Genomic DNA, 26,792 nt, shown 5'->3' with positions numbered 1-26,792 from the left:
CCTGCTGCTGAGTGGGGGCAGTAATGTTTATATTTCGCCCAATACACGTGTTGCATTTATTAGTCAAACAAAAATAGAGGCACAATCAAGAGCAAAATAGTCCAAATTTCCTTGATTCCTGTTGAATGATCAATGTGGCTGTTCTCCCAGGTGTTACAATAAAGTTTATTGACAAGAGGATTTAAGGTTTAGCTTAGTTAGAACTTAGCTGGAAGCTAGGTAGCTAGCTGATATACATCCATAGATGATAAAACATGTTCTGAAAAAGGAAATACAGCAGTGCTATAACTTTGATGTAAGTAGAGACAGAAAACTAAATAGAAGTAATATTTGGTAGGTAGTGAATTTGGACTAACATATAATGGTCTGCTAGCCAAAGAGCTATGGTTAAGCTAATGTAAACACATTAGCTCAAGGAAGATGGAAAATTAGGGTTGAGCTATTCTTAATAAAGGTTAATGTTGACAGTTCTTGATGGGCAGAGACAAACACTATCACAATATTGCTGAATGAAACTTTGAAAGTCCAAGCTTCAGTCAAGAGAAAATTCGAGACGATTCATCCACCACAAGCAGTCTGCACTTCCTTCTTAATATGGTGGGGTACACTGACTAGCCAAATTCGAGATGGCCTCAAAACTTTTTGCATGCAGAACGTGGAGTAAAATAATTTTGAGGCTCTCCGTATCTTGTTCCCCATGACTCTTTTATGGTTGTTTGAGTCTTTTTGTAGTAGTTCTGCATGCTTTTGGGGTTATTTTTAATCTTTTTGTGAGTATTTAGGATGATATTTGGGGGGTGTTTATTTCCTACTTTTGCTCAGCAATGTTTTATTTTCAATATAGACAACAATTATAGTCTATACCTACAGTTTGTGCCTACACCAATCCTTGCAGATCCATGAAAACTAGAACCGATCCTTTACAAAAAGGATAAACTTCCAAGGAAGACCTGTCGAGGTTCATGCGAACATCGTCTTTCCCTGCCGCTGTGATCTCACATCATAACAATGCGAGGATGCAAGGCAACTTTCAAGACTTAGCCTCGTCCTCACATGGTGAGGTGGCCCAGGTTGTTAATGACAGCATTCGAGGGGGAAGAGCTCTGACTAACCTGCCTTAAAAAGGAAAACTATCCCGTCCCAAGAGTCTGAGACACAGAGTGCAGCAGTACATACCAGAGCAAAGAAATACCACATTCACAAACAATATGTGCCATTAATGCTGATAACATTACATGTGAGTGTGAAGGGGATTTAAAGGGAGGTTTCCCTCTGCCAGCATTTAAAGTGGCAGATCTGGAGCCGTGTCAAACTTTAAAGGAATTACTAACACAAAAACATACTGAGCCAGATATTCATACTACAGTGCTACTGTAGTATGAACCTTTGATCTGTCCAACAATTTAATTTCATCTACTTTAGATAACAGTTTATAAATTGCTGTTTTATATGTCTCGCTTTTGTTTTTATGTGATATATTCAGTTGTATTTATAGTGAACCCTGGCTGGTTGTCTCCCTCTTTATGATGATGGTAGAAAGTGTGAACAGTAAGCAAAACAATGGAAATAAGTCTGCATTTCCACCCTAAGTACTTTAAGCTTTAGGTTCCAGGAGCTTTTTCTCAAGAAACTAAAAGGTTTCTTCAACATTAATCAGTCGTAACTTTCTTAAATCCCGCGGTAATAAAGGCCACACAGACGAGTCTCTCACAGACACTTTGACTCAGACAGGTTTTAATAATGGGATTAAAAAGGCTGCAGTTCATTCAGGTGTTTCTGCTGAAGGGCCCTGCAGGGCTTTCTGTGACACCTCATTAATGGGATTATGTACAACTGCACTAATCTCTCAGTGAAAACTCACACCTCATCAATGTTTAAAAAGGTTTCTGTGGACTGATCCTAAGCTGGATAACGCTAAATCTTTCCAAATCTAAAGCCTAAACAAAAAGGTAGAATATTTAGCTTGTGGTGATGAAATGCTGACATTTTTTTTAAAATAGTGTTTAGATGTAGTTGCAAAGCAGACATTACAAGTGTGAAATGTGATGCTGGTTTAATCCACTCAAGCTTCTTTTGCTGTCTTCGTAAGAAGAGAGTTTAACATGAGTATTTGGGTTATCTGACAAAATTCTTTTTCTTTTTAAATAGAAGTCTTATTTATTGATATCTGTTTTCTGTGTCATTGTAGGATTCCCCTGTGTTCCCTGGTGTATCTTTGTATAATTTAGTCTCAAAATGTCAAATTCATGTCGGCAGGTGCAAAATAAAATCACGATTATCACATCTGGTCCTCGGTCATTGACCCAATGTCTTGAGTAGGGCTGGGCGATATGACCCAAAATTCACATCTCGATATTTTTTAGCTGGATGGCGATATAAGATATATATCTCGATATATATTTTTAAAGCCATAAAGTAAGAACAAAAAGAGAGTTCTTAGTCAAAGCTGTGTCCCAGAAGTCACACAGGCACTTTTATTAACATAGAGCAGATGTACATAAAATTTACTCAAAAATAAATTATGAGCATTTATTAAATAATAATGCTCCATAAATAAAAGAAAACAATGTTGTTTTTGTGCATAACAAAAAGCTCACAATTGTGCAGTCAAAATGTAAACTAAAAGACGCTGAGCACTATAACAAGGACAGATTTCACAGCTGCTCTGTTCCCAACTCAGCGTGACTGACAGCCTGGAGTTTGAAATCCGCTTCGCAACCACGTCTCTTAACAGGTGCCATTTATGGTCCTTATACACAGGGTAATATTACGTTGAAGCACAGTACGTATCACTCCGCGAGGCTCAGCCGTAATGCTCCGACAATCCATCAAGCGGTGCAGCTCTGTAGCTTACCAAAGTCGTACTAAAACATTTTTTGACAGATTGCTGAGCGCCGTGTTCCACATAAAATCGGTTCGCGGCCATCAAGCACAACCAGAATTCATACATAAGGCGCGCTGTCAACTTTTGAGAAAATGAAAGGATTTTAGTCCGTGCAGCCCCTCTGGGCTGCATGGCGTTAGCGTGGTTAGCTCGTTAGTGTGGTTAGCTAGCTAACACGTTGACGCCGTCCAGCCCCACGCACGGGGCGATGCGCAGTAACTCGTTAACGGAGATTTGCCGTGTCCATCTTGTCGCTTCCTGCAGGTGAAGCGATGGGGGAGGAGGGGGAGTTGTGTTCAGTGAAGGAGAGGCGAGGCCGAGTAACGTTGCGTAAAGACGAAAGTGGGCGAAAGAGAGGCAAACTTGCGGCTCCGCAAGTATAATTATAACGTAACATAGACTATATATATATAAAGGATATTGTCACATCTTATATCTCGTATAAAATATATCGATATTTTTTAAAAACTCGATATATCGCCCAGCTCTAGTCTTGAGCTTATGGACGTTCTAGTTTCAGTTCCATTTGTTTGTTTGTTTGTCTGTTTGTTAGCAGTCAAGTGTTTTTAAGGTATCAGCTCGAGCTAATTTAATTTTGGGGAAATTCAGCTCAAGGTCACACCAAATACACCAAAATCTGTAAAATCTTTATATTACCCACAATTTTTTTGGATCATTGTCAAACTTCACACTCCTTGGGGGACTTGAATGCCGAGGTTGGCTAAGCGTTTGACCTTGACCTTCATTGTTAGCGCCCAAGGTCAAAGTAAACCATATCAAGTAAAATATGATATGAAAGGGCATGAAGAGAGCTGTACAATACATGTTTTTTATTTTCAATACGACACTCTACAACATGACAATGACACTGTAACAGGCTAACGTCAGCATGTTGCAATAAGAACATCATAAAACATCAGTTTTAGTATAACCCTTGCCCTTCAGGTGGAGGTGCGCACTCTGGGTGTTCTTGTTTTAGATATTATCTGGTTATTCTTTCTGTTTGTTGCATCATGGTTTGCTTTTCCTTTGATCCTGGTTATAGTTTTGGTTTGTTGTTCTTTTTGTATTTTACTGTTTAGTAGTTTTTTCAGGAATGACATTTCCTCCCCTGTCACCAAACACTTATGCAGAAGTCTAATAACCATATGAACTTTGATTAGGAAAGGTTCTGTCATTCCATCATGTTTTTTGTCAGATAATTAAGCTAATCAGACGTCAATGTAGAAACAGTTAACACATTCATTTCTGACCAGGCTAACAGGAAGAAACACATTTCTCAGATGTGCTTTTATTAATCATTTTAATGATTATTCTTGTAGACTTTTATTATTATGTCTATTGTGGCTGTATGAAATGAGTCAAATTCATAGTCTTTTGTAGACTCAGTTAGCACAAGTTACCACCAGCTTTTGGGGGGGGGGGGGGAATGATTTTTTTTCCATTTATTTTTTTAAGTTTTCTTTCAAGCCTGTAAATAAATCAATTTAGATTATTTCAGTCCACTGAATTGCCATGAAAATAGACTTAATCCTCATCCTTCCACCTGACATTTAACCTCCTGTAGCTGAATGTTGGGTCTTTTATGGCCAGCACCACCCTCCATGCTCTGGTGTGGACGGTGCAGATGCTAACAGACCTAACAAACCTATCTAGGTCAGTAAGGTTGTGGAAATGGAGCTTGACTCCTTAATACATAACCCCATGTTTGCCTACTGGTGGTGGTCAGAGGGCCCGGTGGCGCCTGTGTCCGGCAGCCTCGCCTCTGTCAGTGCGCCCCAGGGCAGCTGTGGCTACAAATGTAGCTTGCTATCGCCAGTGTGTGAATGTGTGTGTGAATGGGTGAATGACTGAATGTAGTGTAAAGCGCTTTGGGGTCCTATGGACTAGAAAAGCGCTATACAAATGCAGGCCATATACCATTTACAGGTGTAAGAAACACTGATAAGCCTTCACACCCTCTCAATGAGGTGCTGGACAGTTTAGCAAAAGAGTCTTTACACCATGATGCACTACAGGAAATCTTTCCTACCTGTGGCCATCAAACTACACAACACCACCTGGACGTGCTACATCTTGTTTATATAGTTCATGGCATTGCTCACCTTTGGAGTATTTATTTTAATATACTGCACCTTGACTTGCACCTGGAAATGTATCCCTCTAGTAGGTCATTAGTGTCCTCTCCAAGAGCAAAACTGTAAACTAAAGGCAATGAAGCCTTCGTTTATTCAGGTCCACTAGCATGTCTAGTTATTATCATTATTGTTATAAAGTGATTGCAATTAAGGCCTGATGCTCATACCAAGAAATTATTCCAACAACAAATCCTCCAAATGAAAAGTCACAGCAGTTTTTGATTCTCCATGCAGGCATTCCTGATTGATGAGAGCCATGCATCTCTAGCAGGGAACTGGAGTTCAGTGCTCATGTTGTCATGGTTTGAACTGGAACAAACTTGTTTTTACTATGTTAAATACACGTTAAACAACTCAGTTTTCTGTGTTTCTGTCATGGTCCGGAGTCTGGTGACTCCATGTTTATGTTTTGTGTTTATTAATATTTTAGAGATTTCTGTTTTTTGTTATTTTTCTTCCAGTGTTTAGGTGTTCTCTGTGCTCCCCTTGTGTTCGTGTCATTTTACTTTGACGGTCCTTTGTCTCACGTCTGTGTTTCTAGCCTTGACTCCATTTAGTCTCGTCAAGTGTGATCAGTCCAAGCTGTGCTCTCCTCCTGTGTCCCATTCCCTCGTTATCCCTCAGTGTATTTTAGCCCTGTGTTTCTTTCTGTCAGTGTTGGTTTTTGGGTTTCTCCTGTTGTGCCCCCTGGAATCACCGGCTGTGGTTTCCCAGTTTTTTGTTATTAGTTTCTAGGTTTTAGTTTGGTATTGTAAGTTGTGCCACTGCAATAAAGCAGCCTCCTTCAGTTCATCCCTGTGTTTTGAGTTCTGCATTTGGGTCCTTCCTGCTGCCTGCCATTTCATGACAGTTTCAAGTGCATCTTACCATCCATCCAACCATTCAGGCATAAGCGGTGGAAAGACTTCAGTGACGTTACTGCTGTTTGGAGTTTTCTAAGTTTTCGTTTAAGTTTTTTTTTTTTTTTTTGCTTGTTTGTTTGGTTTGTTTATTGTCTGTCAGCAGGATTACACAAAAAAATACTTGATCAAATTTGGCCTTGAAGGAACTTTGGCAATGTGCAACTAGAACAAGAACAAGAACCAACTATCTAAGAACCAGTAGTTATTCTATTTTCTACCACTTATCCAGTCCAGTCTGAAGGTAACTACTCTACATATATTTCACAACCACTTTGTCACTCTGGCCACTAGAGGTTGCCTAACTTTAAAACATAACTGTAAGCTTTCCCTAATTGATCTATCCTGTGATTTTCTGTGTGAGGACTATTCTAAATCCCATACGATCTGAATGTGTTCAGCACTTCCACTGATCTCACATCTATTAATAAAGTCTGAATGCTAATGTGTGAGTATGTATTTTCATCCCTCTGGGCTTCCTCAAGAGCTGACAGCTGAAGTAAACCTCTCTTCAGCATTTTCTGCCTTTCCTCCTCTTCCTCCTCCTCCCTTGGTGTTCAGGACTATATAAGGATGGTTCCCCTGGTGATACAGTGATGAATGGCAGCATGGTGGGGGGATGGAGCATAAACACAGAGGTCTCCAGATAGAAAATAAAACCAAATGAGAACAAAAAAGAGGGTGATTTGGCTCTGTTAGTCTGCCTAATGAAACACACAAGTCTCAACAATGCATTGCAATTTTAAATCTGTTATTGGCACTGCAAAAAGACAGAAAATGATGGATTTTAGGAATTTAGTTTAAGCTCTTGTCAGTATCTGAAGCCTCTGTATGCTGCTGCTTTTGGTATTATTTTAAAACAGCTGATTGCTGTGCTGATTTTTTCTGTAGCAGTGTGGGTGTTAACACAAATATCTGATCAGCCAATAATATTAAAGCAATTCCCAAATGTATCTAAACACGGTCAGGATGACCTGCTGAGGTTCAAACTGAGCATCAGAATGAGGAAGAAAGGTGATTTAAGTTTGGATGTGGCATGGTTCTTGGTTTGAGTATTTCACAAACTGCTGATCTGCTGGGATTTTCCCACACAACCATCTTAGGGTTTACAGGGAATGGTCAGAAAAGGAGAAAATATCCAGTGAGCTGCATTTATGAGGGAGAAAATGTCACAAAGCTTAAATCATGTCAAACTAGTTTCTTGAACATAAGCTAACTGTACTAAAATAACCTCCACAATAGAGCACCTGTGGTATGTGGTGGAACAAAAGATTGTCATCATGGATGTGCAGCTGACAAATCTGCAGCATCTGTGTGATGCTGTCATGTTTTTAGTACCTTGTTGAATCTATGCTATGAAGAATTGAAGCAGCTCCAAAGGCAAAAAAAAGTGGCTCCAATTTGGTACTAGCAAAGTGTACCTAAAAATTTCAATTCAGGGTATAATAAAGTAAAATATATCACAAAAGTGACCCAGTACAAAGTGTAATGACTGATATTAATAATTAAATGAAGGAATTAGTCTGAAAGCGGAGTCCTGTGAGAGTTCCATTGCGCCTCCTGGCCGCTGGGTGTCGCTGCTGCGCTGTTTGTGACTCTGCTCCTTTCTCCGCCGCTGTCAGCTAATCTGTCGTTGCTCGTCTTCTTTGTACCATTTCAGAATATCAAAGTCCGGTTAATGCAGGTAAGTGCCATAACAATGATTACTGTGGAGCCGTCACGTGGAGGCGGTGCTTCCTCACTTACAACTGTGTTGACTTTAGTCGCAAAAGAAAAAGAAAAAAAGAGTGACGAAGAAGACGTTGAAAGCTCGGGGTGTCCCGATTAGGTTAGCTAGCAAAACATAGTTAGTTCCATTATCGGACAAAAACAGATCCTACATAAGAACTCAACTTACAGTCCGAAGTTGAAATTAGGCGCTAGCTGTTTGTCACGATTACTAAGATCTTGCTAGCTTTGCTGTCGCGTTTACTGTGATCAAGTTATTCTTTATTGCGCACAGTTTTCACACTTTTTATACTTTTCCCCCCTTTAGTCGCTGATCATGAAGAGCTCCAAAGAGGCCGTGCAGTCAGCAGCCAAAGAGTTTCTGCAGTTTGTCAACAGAGGAGTGTCTCCGTATCACGGTAAAGTCTGCAAAACTCTGGATTTATCCCTTCAAATGTAATAAAATATGTATCATACGGAACTTACGTACATGGCAGCGTTGAATGTTTTTTATCCAAGTTCCAAACTGTACCGAACCAAACTCCGTTTATAAATCTTTGAATTTAAAGTCCTGTTGAAGCTCAGCACCCGTTTATATGAGGTAAAGTATTATTGCAAACCTTCTCCGTGTTGTCAGAGGCAGGCTTTTACTTCGGCGACCATGTCCAGTACTTAGTAAGCATAATAAGAAAAAGTCCAACTTCTTAAAAATGTTACTGGTGCATGGCTGTTGTAGCTCGCTTATTGAGAGTCTTACTGGCATATTTGTATTGGCAGTACATTAGAGCCACAGAAGGAAAATGAATAAATGGAGAAAAAAGAAGGAGCTGGAGGTGGCTAAAGATTTGAGGAAAAGAAATTTGGAAATTTCAAGATTAATATTGCAAATTTACACAAAATGTGCATGTGGTAAACATTGCCACCCATTTCTGAGGGAAAGAACTACCAAATTTACAAGGAAAACTTGTAATTCATAAGAAAAGATATAAATAAAATTCTATCAAGATGGAAAAAAAATGAAAAATGCATTAGAAAAAAAATCCTCCTACAAATTCATGAGGAAAAAGATGACATTTACAAGAAAATTGGCAAAATTAAAAAAGGGGAAAATTCTGAGAAAGAACTGGTAAAATTACAAAAAACTGAAACAAATACATGGAAAATACTTAAACAGGTAATAAAGAAAAAACACCATTAAATTAACAAAAATCTATTGAAATTATTATTGAAAATTATTTTTATTGAAATTATTGAAAAATTAAGCAGTTATTTGAATTTACCATTGCTCTTATAATAAATGCCCAGCTGGAAACTGAGGTTTATTTTCTGTCTCTAAAGAGAAAGTTTTCTCATTTAATAAAGTTTGTTTAACAAGCAGCTGAAAGTAAAACAACTTCAGTAAAGCAGGTCCAGTCACATACTATCCAGTTCAGTATGTTGTACATGACACATGCATTATAGGAGTCCACGGTATGCCACTCTTTTCTTTGTGGTGTAATTTTAAATTTGACACCTGTTTTTCCTCCCACCAAGTTTTTTATGCTGACAGTTTGTTGCTTTTGTGCTTTAAAACCAGTGAGAATCAGTGAAGAGAAGGCAGCAGGTTGAGTTTGATAGGAAAGACGGCGAGTGTCTCTCTGTTGTAATCAGAGCATAAACGGGTCCTCATGTTTCAGCATTAACCAGCTGAGATGCAGTTCAGATCACCTTTGAGCCAGAGAGATAAGATTGAGATGGAACAGATATTTCATCATGTCTACAGCCTTTGCCCTCTGAACTCTATCCCCAAGAACAAATAAAGAACCAAAGAATTTAAATAATTTTTCAGTTCCTTAACGGGAATGAAGTGCAAAAGGTAATAACGTTTTGCACTTTTTTTGGTTTATTTTGGTAATTTAATTATTGAATTGGTAGCATCTTTTAAATAGCTTTCGCACACTTGGTTGAGAAGAGATAGACATTTTAAAGTCATGTCTTTGCTCTGAAACTCATCTCTACCTCATTTTAGGCTTAACAAAATCTGAGTTTTCACTAGTTTGAAAAACAACTGAAAAGTAGAAAATGGCTCCCATTGATTTACTGAGGAGTAGTTAAATGTGACAGTGAGGTCTCTAAAACTCAGTCTCTGTTGTCTCAGTACTTTAATCAGCGTTGAAAAGTAATCATGACAAACAACGCCCAGAACTGACAGTAAGGCATGTAGTCAGACTGCATAGATCAGTTTGACTTTAACAAAACCAAATAAACTTCATGTTTCCTCCACTTTCTCGCCCTGCAGTGGTTGAAGAATGTCGCCGGCATCTGCTGGAGGCTGGGTTCATCGAGCTCAAGGAGACGGAGCAGTGGGACATCAAGCCAGCCAGCAAGGTGGGGTAAAAAGTAGTAGAACGGAAATCTAAATGGTTCGCACAAGATTGCACTCTCAACTGTACAGGGAGTGCAGAATTATTAGGCAAGTTGTATTTTTGAGGAATAATTTTATTATTGAACAACAACCATGTTCTCAATGAACCCAAAAAACTCATTAATATCAAAGCTGAATGTTTTTGGAAGTAGTTTTTAGTTTGTTTTTAGTTTGAGCTATTTTAGGGGGATATCTGTGTGTGCAGGTGACTATTACTGTGCATAATTATTAGGCAACTTAACAAAAAACAAATATATACCCATTTCAATTATTTATTTTTACCAGTGACACCAATATAACATCTCCACATTCACAAATATACATTTCTGACATTCAAAAACAAAACAAAAACAAATCAGCGACCAATATAGCCACCTTTCTTTGCAAGGACACTCAAAAGCCTGCCATCCATGGATTCTGTCAGTGTTTTGATCTGTTCACCATCAACATTGCGTGCAGCAGCAACCACAGCCTCCCAGACACTGTTCAGAGAGGTGTACTGTTTTCCCTCCTTGTAAATCTCACATTTGATGATGGACCACAGGTTCTCAATGGGGTTCAGATCAGGTGAACAAGGTGGCCATGTCATTAGTTTTTCTTCTTTTATACCCTTTCTTGCCAGCCACGCTGTGGAGTACTTGGACGCGTGTGATGGAGCATTGTCCTGCATGAAAATCATGTTTTTCTTGAAGGATGCAGACTTCTTCCTGTACCACTGCTTGAAGAAGGTGTCTTCCAGAAACTGGCAGTAGGACTGGGAGTTGAGCTTGACTCCATCCTCAACCCGAAAAGGCCCCACAAGCTCATCTTTGATGATACCAGCCCAAACCAGTACTCCACCTCCACCTTGCTGGCGTCTGAGTCGGACTGGAGCTCTCTGCCCTTTACCAATCCAGCCACGGGCCCATCCATCTGGCCCATCAAGACTCACTCTCATTTCATCAGTCCATAAAACCTTAGAAAAATCAGTCTTGAGATATTTCTTGGCCCAGTCTTGACGTTTCAGCTTGTGTGTCTTGTTCAGTGGTGGTCGTCTTTCAGCCTTTCTTACCTTGGCCATGTCTCTGAGTATTGCACACCTTGTGCTTTTGGGCACTCCAGTGATGTTGCAGCTCTGAAATATGGCCAAACTGGTGGCAAGTGGCATCTTGGCAGCTGCACGCTTGACTTTTCTCAGTTCATGGGCAGTTATTTTGCGCCTTGGTTTTTCCACACGCTTCTTGCGACCCTGTTGACTATTTTGAATGAAACGCTTGATTGTTCGATGATCACGCTTCAGAAGCTTTGCAATTTTGAGACTGCTGCATCCCTCTGCAAGATATCTCACTATTTTTGACTTTTCTGAGCCTGTCAAGTCCTTCTTTTGACCCATTTTGCCAAAGGAAAGGAAGTTGCCTAATAATTATGCACACCTGATATAGGGTGTTGATGTCATTAGACCACATCCCTTCTCATTACAGAGATGCACATCACCTAATATGCTTAATTGGTAGTAGGCTTTCGAGCCCATACAGCTTGGAGTAAGACAACATTCATGAAGAGGATGATGTGGACAAAATACTCATTTGCCTAATAATTCTGCACTCCCTGTATATGCTGAAATTTCAGAATTTGTATTTGTAAAATCTGACCATGTTCACTAACTATCCAAGGGCTTTTATTTTGGAAGTATCATGATAAATGTCTGTAAACGTCTAGGGGCTTTTGTTTTGAAAATCTGACATTCGATTTTGTTTTGGGAAAAACAGACCCTTTAAAGTATCCTGGTAAATTTCTATAACAGTTAAGGGTCTTTTATTTTGAACATTAAATGTGTATTTTAACATCCTGAAGTCCTTTACCTTGTGTGTTATGTGTATGTCAGGTAGACTTTTAATACGAAGGAAAATTATCCTGGTGAATTTCTATAATTTTATTCATTTTCTGCAACAATCAAAGGATTTAATTTTCAAAGTTTTGCATATGTCTGAATGTCCTCATAATTTCCCAAAAGTAACTGGGGACCTTTTATTTAGGAAAAAATGACCCTTTATGATATTCTGGTGAATTTCTATAACAGCTGAGGGTCTTTTGCTTTGAATATCTGACTTTCATTTCACATCCTGACAAGTTACTGTAACTAACGGAATTTTTTATTTTGAAAAAGAATAAGAACACATTATTTTGAAAATGTGTTTGAGATTTCTGTTAAGTTATAATAAAGTGGGGGTATTTAATTTATCTGCATATGGCTGAATTTCATGATGCTTCCTGTCATAATAGCTTCCTAACAGAAGCTTTTATTTTGAAAAATGTGCATCTGTAGGTTTCCTCCTATAGTGCAAAGACATGCGTGTTAGGTTAACTGCTGTTTAAATAGTTTTCCATTTGCTCTCTCCATTTGAATCTACCAATCACAAGCAGGTTGTTTCTGATTGGTGGACTTGCTTCAAGGGAGACCATAATGGGGATAAATTTGCCGTCTTTCCCGTCTTCTCTCTGCAGTACTTTGTGACCAGGAACTTCTCCAGCCTCATTGCCTTTGCGGTGGGTGGACGCTACCTGCCGGGAAACGGCTTCTCTATGATCGGCGCCCACACAGACAGCCCCTGCCTCAGGGTGAGACTCCGCCCACTCATTCACCTGTATCAGCTCTTTGCTTCCACTCTGGATGCAAAGCCAAACCATAGCGGGGAGGAGCTGAAACATGAGGAGAGTGAAGCTGAGCCGATGCCGAGAGTCATGAGGAATGGTTTTTATTTTACTATCAGCTTCTTCCTCTCATGTTTAGGAGGGTGGACGCCAAAGGAAATGCTGCGTCTGTCTGGAGAACCAACATGGTTTTGTTTTAGTCATTTTAAGGTCTTAGAATAATCTGAAAACTGAGGCAACCTCATCCAAATTCTTTGTACCAAAAGAAGGGAAGAAAAATCATGATTGTGTTTATTTTTTGATTGTGAGATTATTGATTGTGTTTGTGCTTCCAGGTGAAGCCGAGGTCTAAGAGGACCAAGCAGGGCTGCCTGCAGGTCGGCGTGGAGTGCTACGGCGGCGGAATCTGGAACACCTGGTTTGACCGTGATCTCACCATCGCAGGCCGCGTTATGGTCAAGGTAGTGTGATTGTTTTTATGTTTACTTCTGTGGCTTACTATTAAATCTGTGCTGTCTGGTTTTCTTTGGGGTTTTTTTTTTTTTAATTTTTTTAAGCTGTACAGAATATAACTTACAGAAATGTTAAATTCATTGTAAGGCTCAATTGTAAGGTTTTGGTCTTAAATTTGATATAAATATGTAGCTATTTTTCTGTAAAATAAAATGTATGTAAATTTATGACCAAAAACATGAAGCCATTTTCTTTCTAATCAGGAAACTGGTTTGCTTTCTATGCGGAGCCTGACCATCAGCTTTGACCCATTCCTCTATAAAATGTCAAACTTCGGTGCTGCTTTTTTTGATGACATTTATCGAGCGCACCACTGAGGACGAGAGGCTAAATGTCTCGCCTACAGCTGTCAGCTCGAGCCAGACTGTGACACAACAGTAAACCCGTTTAAATGAGTAGTCGAATCGCTTTTTACAGCAAAACATCACAAAAACGCAGCTGCACGATTCAGAAAATTCAGACAGGCAATACCTTTTTCAAAGACCACTATCAGTCACCTTAACATTATTGAAGCAGCGTGGGATCATCTTCTGTTGAGTCCGTTGAGGGGAAAAAAAACAATATAACAATCAGTAGGAGCTTCGACAACAGTGACATATTCACAACTGTTTCTGATTACATGATCCATACTGTTGATTTCCTCTTAATGTGTGCATGCAGGAATCCCTGTTCAACTTTGGCCAGAAAATAATTAACAAATCAATGTAGAACCGTAAACTGGGATCCTGTTTTCCAAGCTAAATGTGGCCCACAGTTAGTTTATGTAATGTCCTTTTGATATGATGGAAACTCCATATTTTTTACTTCAGAGTGGTGGGAAGCTGGTGAATCGACTCGTTCACGTCTCCAGGCCTCTGCTCAGGATCCCTCACCTGGCCATCCACCTGCAGCGGGACATCAACGACTCCTTCGGGCCCAACAAGGAGAACCACCTGTCAGTTACTAAACGCAACACTTCTATGAAATGCACCACTTTTATTGAATTTGTTACAGTGGAAGCTCATATTAAACATGGACACAGGCACAAATAATAAAACCTAATCCCCGTGAACACTTTATTTCGGGCTTCTATTCTACCCTTGGATCTGCGTGATGTCATAGATAGGCAGGGAAGCCTGTGTGTCATTGCCTTTTCTTGTTCTATTTTTAGTCCATCATTGATGTGACTTTGAGATGAGCTTTGGTTTATAGTCGGTATGTTTCATCTGTCTCAGTGTGCCCATCATTGCCACTGCCGTCCAGGAGGAACTGGAGACAGGCTCGGCGTCCTCTGGAGACGCCTCCTCTGCTGCCAGCACGGTAACCCCAACCTACAGATCTGTAAAAAGCCCTGAATGGGATTACATTCATTCATCCAAAATTTGGGTAAAAAATTGGTATTAAAAGCTCTTTCAGATACCTTAAAATGCTGAGATACCTTGGCCTGCAGAAGCTGGGAAATGCCAAATATTTAGATCATTTTGAGGCCTGAGTAATCTCTGGAATAAGAAAAGATAATCTATCAGATTTGGTGTCTGAAAGCTAAAGATAAACCGCGTACTTTCAGCTGACATCACGAACATGAGTCTTAAAGATGCTGCGTTGTGCTTTGTGTCCCTTCCTCAGGCGGAGAAACACCACCCAGCGCTGGTGAAGGTGCTGTGCTCGGAGCTGGGAGTCGAGCCAGAAGCTCTGCTGGACTTTGAGCTGTGTCTGGCTGACACGCAGCCTGCGGTGAGTCCGCGAGTAAACCATTGACTTCCTGTCACTTTCAATGCAGTGATGATCCCAGGAAGTCGGCCGATGTCTTTAGTTTAATCAGTTTTATGACAGCTGGCACAGAATCCAAGACAAACACATGCAGAATTTGTTTGAATCAGGTCAGTAGATCCAAAATGATCATGTGTTTGACTGCCAAGAAGAACCAGCATGAAGAGAAATGTGGACGAACTGATAAATGAAGGCAGACTGAGGCTTGGGCACACTCAAGATTTAGCTTGAAAATGCCATCAATTGCATTAGTAGGCTTAAGTATCTGTCACAACAAAGGAAGGAGAGCGATGTCTGCACAGTTAGCTCAGGTTGACTCTGCAGGCATTTCAGAGAAACTTAAAGCGACTAAAACTCTAAAACATCTTATGTCAGGTTTCATTTCAGATGTGTGAATAAAACAAGTTGAGATGGAGCTTCTATGGCTCTGATTTTATTCCAGTAAGTTAGATTAATTTGAGTATAGTTTTTAGAGCACCGGTTCTCAGCAGTGTGCTTCATACTGTAAAGACCTACCGATAGAGAGAGAGAAGCTTATAAACGTAAGCCTAATTTTATAAGTAGAGATGGTGTCTGTCTCCTGAGTCCAAACTGGGAGCTTATTCCAGAGAAGAGGGGCCTAAAAGCTGAAGCCTCTGCCTCCCATTCTACTTTTAAATATCCAGGAACTACAAGTAAGCCTGCAGTCTGAGAGCGAAGTGCTCTGTTGATGTGATACAGTTTAGACAAGAAATGATGGGCTCTGATTATTCAGTACTGTGCAAAAGTCTTGAGTCACCCCTCATATCTTTATATTTTTGCTAAGAACGTATGAAATGCGCGCAGCAATTTATTGAAGCATGCAGAAATATGCCACTTCTTTTTTTCTTTTTCTTTTTTTTTGTCCTCCACTTGTACGGGTCCCTCAATTGTTTTTTTTTAAGGACACGCTGCACACCATGCTGAGAGACACCAAGTTTTCAGCTAACCGCTCTTTGGGAATCACCTCGCTGGTGAAAAATACTATTTCATGTCTGTCAAACTGTGTTGTGTTTGGGATTTTTCATAGATTCAACTAAAGAAATGGTAACAAATTGTGTTTTTCTGCATGAAGATACAATTCAAAATTGGCTCTTTGCTAAGTTGATAATTGAGTAAGGTACCCTTTTCATGCTTGAATGATTCATAGGTCAGCGTTAAGGATTAACTAAAAATGGTAAGGTACAACGATTGGACTGAAAAAGCAACAGCTGTCCAAAGAAACACTTTGAAAGAGCTTCAGAAAGTTGGGAGAATTGTCGCTTACAAGCACTTTCAAAATTACAGCAAAGTCTGGAAGCAAAATGTAAAGAAATGATGGGGACTCGAGGCTTTTCAGAGTAGTGTGTGTGAGAAGAAGGATTTTAAATTCAGTTCTTTGATGTGTTTGGGATCAACCGGAGGCTTTTCAGAGAGCTTTTAGAACAGCTTCATAATGATAAGATGTTACAATGAAGTAATAAATGTACCAGTTATTTTTTTCAGCATCACTCTGAGACAGGATTTCTAATTTTAGTGATATTGATCAGATGAGAGAAAGCAGTCTTCCAGATTCAAACACACTATAAGGCATACAGGAGCTTCTCCTCACACTCTGTTTTTCACCTCGAGGACTCTGTGAGACTTCCAGCCTCGGTTTAAATGAAACTCCTCAACAGTTTTATGAAAGAGGGTCGAAAGGTCAGACTCTCATTCTGCTCACTTATTCCAGGCATGTTTGATAGGGACTACTTGCTGGAGTAAAATTTGTGCAGCGTTGGTGACTATATTTGAAACAGTGGAGATATGTCTGTGAAGGTTCTTAGTCATCCAGGTCATCGTAGTCAAAGGAGCTTGCATGAAAGGCGTCTGGACTTCTTTAAATTACTTGAAGACGTTTCACCACTCATCCGAGAAGCTTCTTCAGTTCTAAGGAACTGAGAGGATCATCAGGGGGTCCTTTTGTCCCTCTGTGGGGGGGTCACTCCCACTAGGTTTATATCTGGGACTCTCCACCATTTGACCTTAGAACTGAAGAAGCTTCTCGGATGAGAGGTGAAACGTCTTCAAGTAATTTAAAGAAGTCCAGACGCCTTTCTTTGCAAGCTCCTTTGAAACAGTGGAGAGTTATGATGGTACTTACAGTCTCTTTGTACCAGTGTGAGTTATGTATATGAGATTGAACAGAGTTTAAAGTTTTTTTTAAATCTGACCGTTTATGTTCTGTAAGTCTAGTAACAAAATGTGAGTCGGCGCCTTCCTCTCTTGTCTCTGCAGGCTTTAGGAGGCGTGTACGAGGAGTTCATTTACTCTCCTCGTCTGGACAACCTGCACAGCTGCTACTGCGCCCTGCGGGTCAGTCGCTTTTCCACCTGCTGCAAGCACAATTTCACTTTTACTACCAGGCCAGAAAAAGAAAAAGGATTTATTTCTCTTTTTCTTCTTGTGTCTTTCATTTTGTTCCCACTGCTTGAAAAAAAACCTTTATATGTATATTTTCAGTTTATTTATAGTTCTTCAACATTAAATGCAGCAAATGTGTTTTGTTCTGTTGTTTAGTTTAAAAATAATGGAAAGATTTACTTTAAAAGCTTTAACATTTGAATGCTCTGAATGAAAATGTAAATAACTGGCATTAAGCTGGGATTCAGTTAAATGAACTCGTGCTAATTTCTTCCTCACAAAGACTCTCCCAAATGTTTTTCACATATCTCACAAAGCAGACGGAGGTTTTTAATCACACCGAGCCACGTTTCTCAGTCCTCACTTCCTCTTTCTTGCTCAGGGGCTGATGGAGTCCTGCACAGCAGACTCTCTGGCTAAAGATCCCAACGTCCGTATGATCACTCTGTACGACAACGAGGAGGTGAGTCCACCAAGCTTTTAGAGAGGAGACTGGGCCAGTGTGGGGCAGCCAGGATACCAGAGAAGCAGGCAAACAGCAGCTTTAGTGTCTCATAATTAAACAGTAATAATAATAATAATTAAAAGCTCCTCTGCAGGTGATTCTGAGATGATGCGAAGCTGCTGTTTGCTCTGGATATCTCACGTGAAAAAACGTGAAAACAACCAGCAGAGCGATGAAGAATGATGTCATCGCCTGCAGGTGAAACTACCTGGGTGTATTTTTTACAGTGTGGCCTGTTTCCTGTAGGTGGGATCAGAGAGCGCTCAGGGCGCTCAGTCCAACCTGACAGAGCTCATTCTCAGCCGCCTCGCCTCCTCCCCCTCCAACCTCACCGCCTTCCAGCAGGCGGCGCCGCTCTCCTTCATGATCAGCGCTGACATGGCGCACGCCGTGCACCCCAACTACCAGTCAGTATCAGCATGAGATTACGTGCTCTCAGACATTTGCACTAAACGGTCATTCGAGAAAAAGAAGGCGTTTTAGATCATTAAGATCAGATAAAACCTGTAATCGCTGGTCTTCATTTGTATTCTAGTTTGATATGTTTTTAATTTTGTTTCCTCTCAGGGAGAAACATGAGGAGAACCACCGGCCGGCTTTTCACAAGGTGAGTCAATTTAATTGCTATTTAAAGTTTAGGAGACTCACCAGGTGGTTGATTTCCTGTGTGATTTTTTTTTTTTTTTTGTTTGTTTGTTTGTTTTTTGTTTAAGGGCCCGGTAATCAAGTTCAACAGCAACCAGCGTTACGCAACTACGGCTGTCACCGCCTCCATTGTCAGAGAGGTGGCCAGCAAGGTCAACGTGCCGCTGCAGGTAAATTGAGAACTGAGTGATGGCATTTGTGTGATTGTAGAAGACTGTTTGCAGTAAAAGTTAAGAAACAGGAATTAAAACGGCGGCGTTTATGTCACTGTAATTCATGAAGAACTCAGCTTGTTTTCTGTGATACCAGTATTTGTGTAAAAGCACATTTCCAGATTTTTCCAGATGTTTACATGTTATGTCCTGGAATTAGTTGCAAAGATCCAGCTTCTCCAGTTCCATTACTGATACCAATGGATACTAGTGTTACGTTAATAAGCTGTATCCCTCACTGTGAGGAAGAGACTGTGGCAGCATCAGGTTCGATTTAAACAATAAAATAAAATGTGACAAATGGATCGACCCAAGAATGTCATTTTATTGAAGTGGAATGTATTTGTAAAATAATCAGACAAAAGGACCACTGGGTAAAGGACCGAGTTTAAATGCAATCTGTTACTAGCAGCCTGTCACAAAAGCACATTATTTGTTCTCCTTTCTTTATTTGAATTTATGAAATACCAAAGTTAACACAGTTTGACGGACATAAAATAATATTTTTGTACCAACAAGGTGATTCCTAAAGAGCTATTAGCTGAAAACTTGACATATAAGGACACACTAAAAAAATCTGAGGAAACTGGAGAATTGGAGGACAAAAGAAGACTTGGCAGGAATAAAAAACTATCGATTACTTAAAGAAATGAGTAAGAGAGTTCAGACTGTGCTGAAGAATAAAGGTGGTCACACCAAATTTATTTACACTATTCTCATTTCAATTCATGAGCGTTATTAATTAGAGATGGACCGATCCGATATTACGTATCGGTATCGGTCCGATACTGACCTAAATTACTGGATCGGATATCGGAGAAAAATAAAAAATGTAATCCGATCCATTAAATATCACGAAAGCACCTCGCAAAACTTGCAACACGCCGTAACTCACCTCAGAACGTTAGCAGTCGGAGCAGTATGCATCACGTGATAGAGCAGCTGTGGCATGCCGGACCGGTGGTCTGGATAGCATTTGGAGCTTCGCTAGCAACCTGGCATTTCATCTCCGACAAAGTTATCCCCGAGAGAAGTAAAGCAAGTGTGTAAGTCCATCTCTGAATGTTTGTAAAGCATTCCCACGTTAAGCTTAACAAGCGACTGCCTCTCGCTCTCCGGCTGCTACTTCAATCGTGAAACTGCTTAAATGATCAGCTGATCGGCTTTTCTGTCGCGAGTCCGTCTCTCTTGTTTGTTTTTGGCCCACTTTGCACCAGAAAGAGGAAACCAGCGGCTGAACAACAGCAGAACGTTTAAGCTTGATAAGCTGTTGTTAGAATTTATTTAATATTTCTTTCTACACCAGGATCTTTTTCTACGTAGCTGACGCTGGTAACTGTGCAGGGGCGGATCTAGCAAAGTTTAGCCAGGGGGGCCGATAGGGCATGAACAGGGAAAAGGGGGCACAAAGACATACTTTTCTTTCTTATTCTCATTTAAAATGTCGAGCTTTTAATAAATAATTATCTGACACCCAAAGTTTTAATTTGATGTAAAATGAATAGAAGTCAATTACTGTATATAGTGACTATTAAGTCTAATATATACCCTAGTAAGCTATAGTACTTTTTACTTTGGGAAGGTACCATCTGTGCAGTCTGCAATTTTGTTGAAGAAAGATGTTGAATCTATTTAATATTTCTTGAAAAATAATTGATTTCTGTGCATTTTTTTTCACACTGCATCAAATTAAGGTTGATTACGTCGATTAAGCATCATGAGGTGGCGCGTGAGGGGTGGTTCCTTATTTTTTATTTATTTCTTTTTGTTGTTGCTGGGAGTTGGAACCCTATTAGTTAGGTTGCTTAATATTTACGCTAAGTACTCTTTAAAATACCAGAATAGGGAGGATGGTGTAGGTCTAAGTTTATTAGATTGATCAGTATTGCTGAACTATGAAATATTTTTTTTGTATACAGGTATAACAGAATAGCTTTAGTGTAGTTGTTGTTTTAAACTTGAGTATGAACTTGCAGACTTGCAAAATGCAGCAAGATATTTTAAAAAACAGTTTTGTTGATTAAAAAACACTATATCGGATTCATATCGGTATCGGCAGATATCCAGATTTATGATATCGGTATCGGTATCGGACATAAAAAAGTGGTATCGTGCCATCTCTATTATTAATGCACTTTGCTGTTTTATATAGTGTAACTCGTTTCACCTTTCCTTGCTCCTTGACCTGCAGTGCCTCTTAATACCCACTAGAGGCAGTTTTTATTTTTACTCTAACTTAATAGTCTGAGCGTTCCTGTTGGTCTTCTTGTAGGACGTGATGGTCCGTAACGACAGCCCCTGTGGAACCACCATCGGTCCCATCCTGGCGGCCCGTCTCGGCGTCCCCGTGGTGGACATCGGCTCCCCGCAGCTCTCCATGCACTCCATCAGGGAGATGTGTTGTACATCCAGTGTCCTGCAGAGCACCACCCTTTTCAAGGTAACAGATCAAATTGGGTGTGAATTATGTAGAGCTAATTAATAGACCAGCTGGTTTTACTTTTGAATTCACACACATAATAGCTTCATAAAGTTTGGATTTCCTGCAAGATCTGGCAGCTTCATCAGCAGTTTAATCCAAACATTCTCTGTTGCTTAGGTAAGATTTGTGTGTCTCCCCTAATTCATGACCTTGTAAATTTATGTTTTCTATAAAGGACGTGATTAATGAAGTATAAATACCAAAAGTGATGGTTACATGGTAAAACACAACTGACTTTAATTGTTCTTATCATTGTTTCAGTACTTTGTCGTAAGTCTGCAGCTACTTTTGAAAGTTGCTTAAATAAACTTTAACATACAGACACTGGCCTCAACTTCTCAGATGTAACACTTTAACTTTGTCTTACATCTTTTGGCTTTTTGGTTTCTGTTTAATGGAGACGTCTCTTGCCTTGCTCCTGCTTATCAAACAGATCCCTTTATCTTGTAAAGACAGAATTTTCCTCATCCTCAGCCACCTCTCATGTGGAGTTCCCCAAGGCTTAGTCCTTGGTCCCATTTTATGTTTTTATATATATATATGCTTCCATGCTTTGGACTCATCATGTTTGGAGCCGCTGCCCATCCATCTCTGCTATCTCAATCGAAACAAAACACCACATCGCCCCCATCCTCGCTACACCGCACAAGCTACATATTTTATTAAATTGATTTAAACCTTTTTTTATTGATTATGCCATGTTTTATTTGCTGTTGTTTATTTGAGTTTGGAAAAGCGCTTTATGCTATTTTTTATCTTTCTGTCTGTTCAAACCAAGGCTCTCAATCTGGGGCCTGTTCAGTCATTTTTAAGCCTGTATAAGCCAATTATTGAACATTTTATAAACTTACATTTCTCTTTACATTGTTAATATTTTGAGAACCTCCATGGTGCTTTACTAATGTATGTCTACTTGTCAACTCCTAAGTTACTGAGATAAATAGTCATGAGCGCCTGAGCTGACAACGAAATATCCGTTTGTCACAGTTCTAGTCAGAATATGTCAGGTTTGAACTGTCCAGCTGTGGCATTAGAATCAAATTAAGTGATCTCATTGCTGGCATTTGACAGAGTTCTTTTAGGTTATATTTTTACCTGTTATTGTGCTTTTTCATCTACTTTAAAAAATCTTAGTGATATTAAACTTTGCTGTCACTTCCTGTTTTCTGCTTCTTCTCGCTTCTTCAGGGTTTCTTCGAGTTGTTTCCCACCGTGAGGAGCACGCTGGTCGTTGACTAGAGCTGGGACAGCCACAGCTGATCGGGAATAAAGGATTATACAGACATGTCATTCTCAGTGAACGACTGCATTATTTTAAAATCTTCTGCAAATCTGCAGTGCTTTATTTGTGATTTAAATGCCAAAAAAACACATCTTTTAAAATCACCTGACCCCCTCAGAATCAACACTTTCTTAAAGTATATAGTAACTTTGGTATATTTAATGAAACCAGGCAAAATTCAACCAGTATTTTAGTGTTTTGGATCTTTCATAGCTTCGAGTACACATGACGTTATCAGGGCTGAAAAGCACATTTAAATAGTTTTTTAAAAACTGCAGCCAAATCAGTTTGTGGCACTTTGAGTGGGTGTAAATCTGAAGAGTAAATCTTGTTTCTATTGATCTGTTTTCTGATGATTTGCTGGTGAAAACTTTCAAATGTGCACTTTGGGTCAACTTCTAAGGGACATTATCACCATGCGTGACAGGCGGCCTGTTAAAAAAAGTTTTAGGATATGAAAAGTCTCCTTTTTTCCTTACATTTGGATACCAGGCTTGTCTTCTAGTCGTGATTCCTTCTGCAGTTGAAATAACTTTTAACACTCTGAGCCACATTCATACATTGGTTTATTCTCTCCCCTTTAAGCACTTTTTCACCATCTCACACACTTACACTCCAGTACTGTGTGGGAGCAGTTTGAGATTCAGTGTCTTGCCCAAGAACACTTCGACATGCCAACAGAGACGCATGAAGTTCACATGTTGTGTATAATGATTTAGAAATATAATAATGCAACAAATTAACTTTCAGTGCATCGAGATCAGTGGTCCTCTCTTAGCGATATATGAACCAGATGTTCCCACCTGTACCTCAGACTCACCTGATCATGTTTACATGTTATTTATGTTTGTCACCAATTTAAATCAGATTGGAGCTTTCCAGGGATACTGGATTTTGGGTGTATATTTGGCTCTGTTGCAGTTCTGAGCAGAGCTTAAATGTGTATATGTTCTTGTGAAATTTGAACAGATCAAAAATGCTGGAAAAATAATGCCATGATGCACGTCGAGGGGCCTGTAACATTAAATATACTGAAGTTACTGTACTTTATATAAAATGAGCCGATTCTGAGGTGATCGAGTGGGAGTGAGAGTGGGTTGAATCCTTTTATAAAAATGTCTTTTCTTGTGTGTGGATGATTCTAGGTTTTAAATCTGATCTTGCTGTAATTGTGTTCGATTATATCGGACGAAAAAGCTGCACTACTTCAAGACCTCATGTCTTTCTTATGAAATGAAATTGTGTAGAAGAAACTTTGGAAAAAAATGTTTAAAATCCCTTCTGTCTCGCCCTGTTTTTATTATTTTCTTGTTGGTGGAGTCGGTAAACACGGAGTGGAGGTAAATGTGAACGTTTCATGCTGCAGGAGAGGCTGCAGTAATTGAATTTCACCTCCTCTGTTTTAATAAAATGCAGCGAGGAGCTGGATGTGCCGCTCTGCCAAGTGCCGGACAGTTTCTTGGCAGCATGAGGAGGACTTATGAGCCATATCAAGATGCAGCAAGAAGAAGGCACTCCTTAATCCTGCTTTTAGTCTCATGGGCTCTGTTAGAAAGTCAATTACAATCCTGTTGGGGAATTCATCAAAATAAATCACCTGAAATTACAAAAATTAGGTGAAAAACAAGCAAGAATGCTGAAATAAGTGAAATTAGAAAGAATTGTGGCTGCTGGTTAAAACATATTGAATAAGTTTGTTGTTTTTATTGTCATTTTGTTGAATATTACAATTTTCAAAGCTTTTTAAACTTATAATTTTAACAAGTTTGATCAAACGAATACATGCATGGTACACAGAGGAGGATATTTTCAGTGTTTATGCATTTATGTGTTTTTCTAACCCTTAAACATCTCAAGTGGTTCAGATGACTTTAAAACCGTTCACATATTTTTGCAAATGAGCCTTAAAAGCTCTGGATAGAAACTTTAGCCCTCGATTAAATGAATTTAAAACAATCACTTGTGATGTGATTGATAGTACAAAGAAAAGAGAAGTAGGGGTAACTTTGAAGGACGAGTGTGTGAATAGTGCTGTGAAGGTCAGGCAGGATCGTGGAAATCAAAAATGTGATGTGGAGTGGGCACCTTGCTAACCAAGCTTTCAAGCATTAGCTAATAACGTAGCACTGCACCTGCTTGTCCAAATATGGTCACTTATGGTGACATTAAAAAAGACAACAAAATAACAGGGCTGAAAACATAATTAAAGCTTAAAAATTGAGTTCAAAACAGCCACGTTTGATGTCACGTGGCCACGTCCATCTTTTATATACAGGCTATGGCAAACACTTGCGTGTGTTTGAAAAACAGTGTCAGAGATGATGACGTTAGCTTTTAATGATGTTTCCTTTAGTTTTTGCAGTTTAGCGCCTCCTGTGGCTCGGATTATCCACCCATCCCTCCTCGCTCTCTCTTTCTCTCTGCGTCTCTGTCTCTCAGCCTCACTCTTCCTCTCCATCCCTCCTCCAGCAGCAGCTTCTCCTCTGACATGGAGAGCTGGTAGAAGCGCAGCGGCGGCGGCGGCTCTCCCCTCCTCGCTCCGATGGATGTTGGATGTACCATGCGGTCACCGCGGCTCTGGGCAGCTCTGTGCCTCCTCCTCCTCACCGCCTCTTGCCGGCTGTGCTCGGCCACCCGACACGGTAAGAGAGTGGACGTGGATCTGATGCGATGTGATGGAGACAGATGCACTTCCCTCTTAATAAAGTGGATCTGTCCACCCTGCGACGCGCGGTGCGTAAATCACGATTTCCCCGAAGAGGAGCTCCCCGCTGTTAGTGACCGCAGCACTGAGCCGCCTCGGTGCACTTTGTGCTCACGTTTCACTTTCTTTGCAAAATATTTTAAAGAGTGTAAAACCTATTTTCATCGGCGTTTACTCAAATTCACAGCGGGGTTTGTGAAAGTTGCTCGTTGTCTCTACTGGATGTTTTTCAAATACGGTTGAACATAATCTGGATTCAGCGAGTTTTGCTCGGCTTTGACACTCCTGCATAAAAAAGTGCAGAAAGTGAATAGAAATAACACATGAAGTGCCTGTTCTTGCATTTCCGTTTGTCCGCCTCTGAGGTGTTTACCTCGGTGCTAAATTGCGTGAGTGACGCAAAAGCTGTGACCAGGGGTCGGCTCGGATGTGTCTGAGCGCTCAGATGAATCATTTTGTTGATCACAAACAAACAGAGCCAAAACAGCAGCAGGAGAGGCAGAGAGAGAGGGAGGGGCGAGGGCTGGGTTGGTTTGTTTTGGTTCACAGTTAATTTGCCTTCACAAGGAGCCAACATGATGATGATGTAGAAACTGACAGGGAGTTATTTTCATGCAGGGGCCTCTGAGGTCACAGCAAGATCCATGAGAATCCAGAGGAGCTAAAAGCCGGATCAAAACACCCTTCATTGTCTTTATGTGGAAAATTGTTTTGGCAACGCCGAACATCTGACTTGTAAATGCAAAGTAGAGTGACTGCCACAGTGTGAAAAATAGCAACAGCAGGAGTTCACACAGTCTGCTAACAGAGCAGTTTAAAAAGAGCCAAATGGACAAGACGTTTGCTGCCTGTTTTATTAAGCTGAGCATGAATCTAATAAAGCAGCAGTTAGAAACATTCATATCCAGACTGCAGCACCTGCAGGTGCTTGGGCTGTTTGCACTGTGGTCTATAAAGATGTGCTTCATGAAGAAAATGTCTTTAAAAGCATTTAGGGACTTAAGATCAGACATTATGAAGTCAGTGATGTGCATAAACATACAGGAAACCATCAAAGCGAGCCTGCAGATCCTATTTTTCTTTACTGCTTTCTGTTTAGCCAGAGTTTTACTGACTGAGCTTAAGGCAGGGATTATATTCAGTTTGTGGACATGGAAACAAACCTGTGTGGACATCACGAGTAAGTAGTCATTGTAGTAGGAGCAGCGATATGTGGCCTCAAAATTAAATAACATTTCAAGAAAATGTGTGATAATTACATATTTTCCATCCTTCTTTTCTAATGAGCTAATGAAGCAGATAAGATAAGATGAGATGAGATAGCCTTTATTAGTCCCAGAGTTCAGAAATTCACATTGTTACAGCAGCAGAGGGGACAAGGCAGGAATAAATAAATAAATAGATGATACACTTCCTAATTTGAAATATAAATCTATTGAAACAAGGCGCCAGCAGCATTATACCCACAGGCACAGCCTAATTAAATATAAGTGCAAAAGTAGCCCAGGTAGCATTTTTCCTGGAAAGTTTCAGTAAAAGTATAAAATAACTATTAAATTAAATATTGATGAAGTTTGTCGTGGATACCAGGGTTAGTATAGGTAAGTAAAACTGTTTGGTTGAGTAACATGTTCATG

At 40.0% G+C, this 26,792-nt stretch overlaps 2 protein-coding genes across 2 annotated transcripts in view; both read left to right on the top strand.

Moving 5' to 3' along the window:
- The first annotated feature begins 7,515 nt into the window (after positions 1 to 7,515).
- On the top strand, positions 7,516 to 24,116 carry dnpep (aspartyl aminopeptidase). Its single transcript, XM_085347586.1, has 15 exons — positions 7,516 to 7,605; positions 7,957 to 8,047; positions 9,907 to 9,995; positions 12,517 to 12,630; positions 12,999 to 13,124; positions 13,986 to 14,110; positions 14,391 to 14,475; positions 14,782 to 14,889; positions 17,200 to 17,277; positions 17,708 to 17,788; positions 18,077 to 18,237; positions 18,398 to 18,437; positions 18,544 to 18,645; positions 20,960 to 21,127; positions 22,358 to 24,116. Exons 1-15 carry the CDS (start codon positions 7,600 to 7,602, stop codon positions 22,406 to 22,408), a joined length of 1,425 nt encoding a protein of 474 aa, XP_085203712.1. The 5' UTR covers positions 7,516 to 7,599; the 3' UTR covers positions 22,409 to 24,116.
- A 773-nt stretch (positions 24,117 to 24,889) lies between these two features.
- ptprnb (protein tyrosine phosphatase receptor type Nb) overlaps positions 24,890 to 26,792 on the top strand; it is a 61,145-nt gene continuing 59,242 nt past the window's right edge. Inside the window, exon 1 of the mRNA XM_085347571.1 lies at positions 24,890 to 25,093. Coding sequence (XP_085203697.1) covers positions 24,994 to 25,093 — 100 coding nt within the window. The 5' untranslated portion in view covers positions 24,890 to 24,993. The remainder of the gene's footprint in view (positions 25,094 to 26,792) is intronic.

The sequence above is a fragment of the Diplotaxodon limnothrissa genome, linkage group LG23, assembly GCF_057381915.1.
Source record: "Diplotaxodon limnothrissa isolate DT_005_m linkage group LG23, D_limnothrissa_male_GT1.1, whole genome shotgun sequence".
NCBI lineage: Eukaryota > Metazoa > Chordata > Actinopteri > Cichliformes > Cichlidae > Diplotaxodon > Diplotaxodon limnothrissa.
This window is presented reverse-complemented; position numbering and strand designations above follow the sequence as displayed.

Excerpts from the sequence above, each read along its gene's own strand:
- dnpep (XM_085347586.1), top strand. Across the intron at positions 9,996-12,516 it reads ACATCAAGCCAGCCAGCAAG|TACTTTGTGACCAGGAACTT; the intron begins GTGGGGTAAAAA and ends TTCTCTCTGCAG. Across the intron at positions 18,238-18,397 it reads GCCGTGCACCCCAACTACCA|GGAGAAACATGAGGAGAACC; the intron begins GTCAGTATCAGC and ends GTTTCCTCTCAG.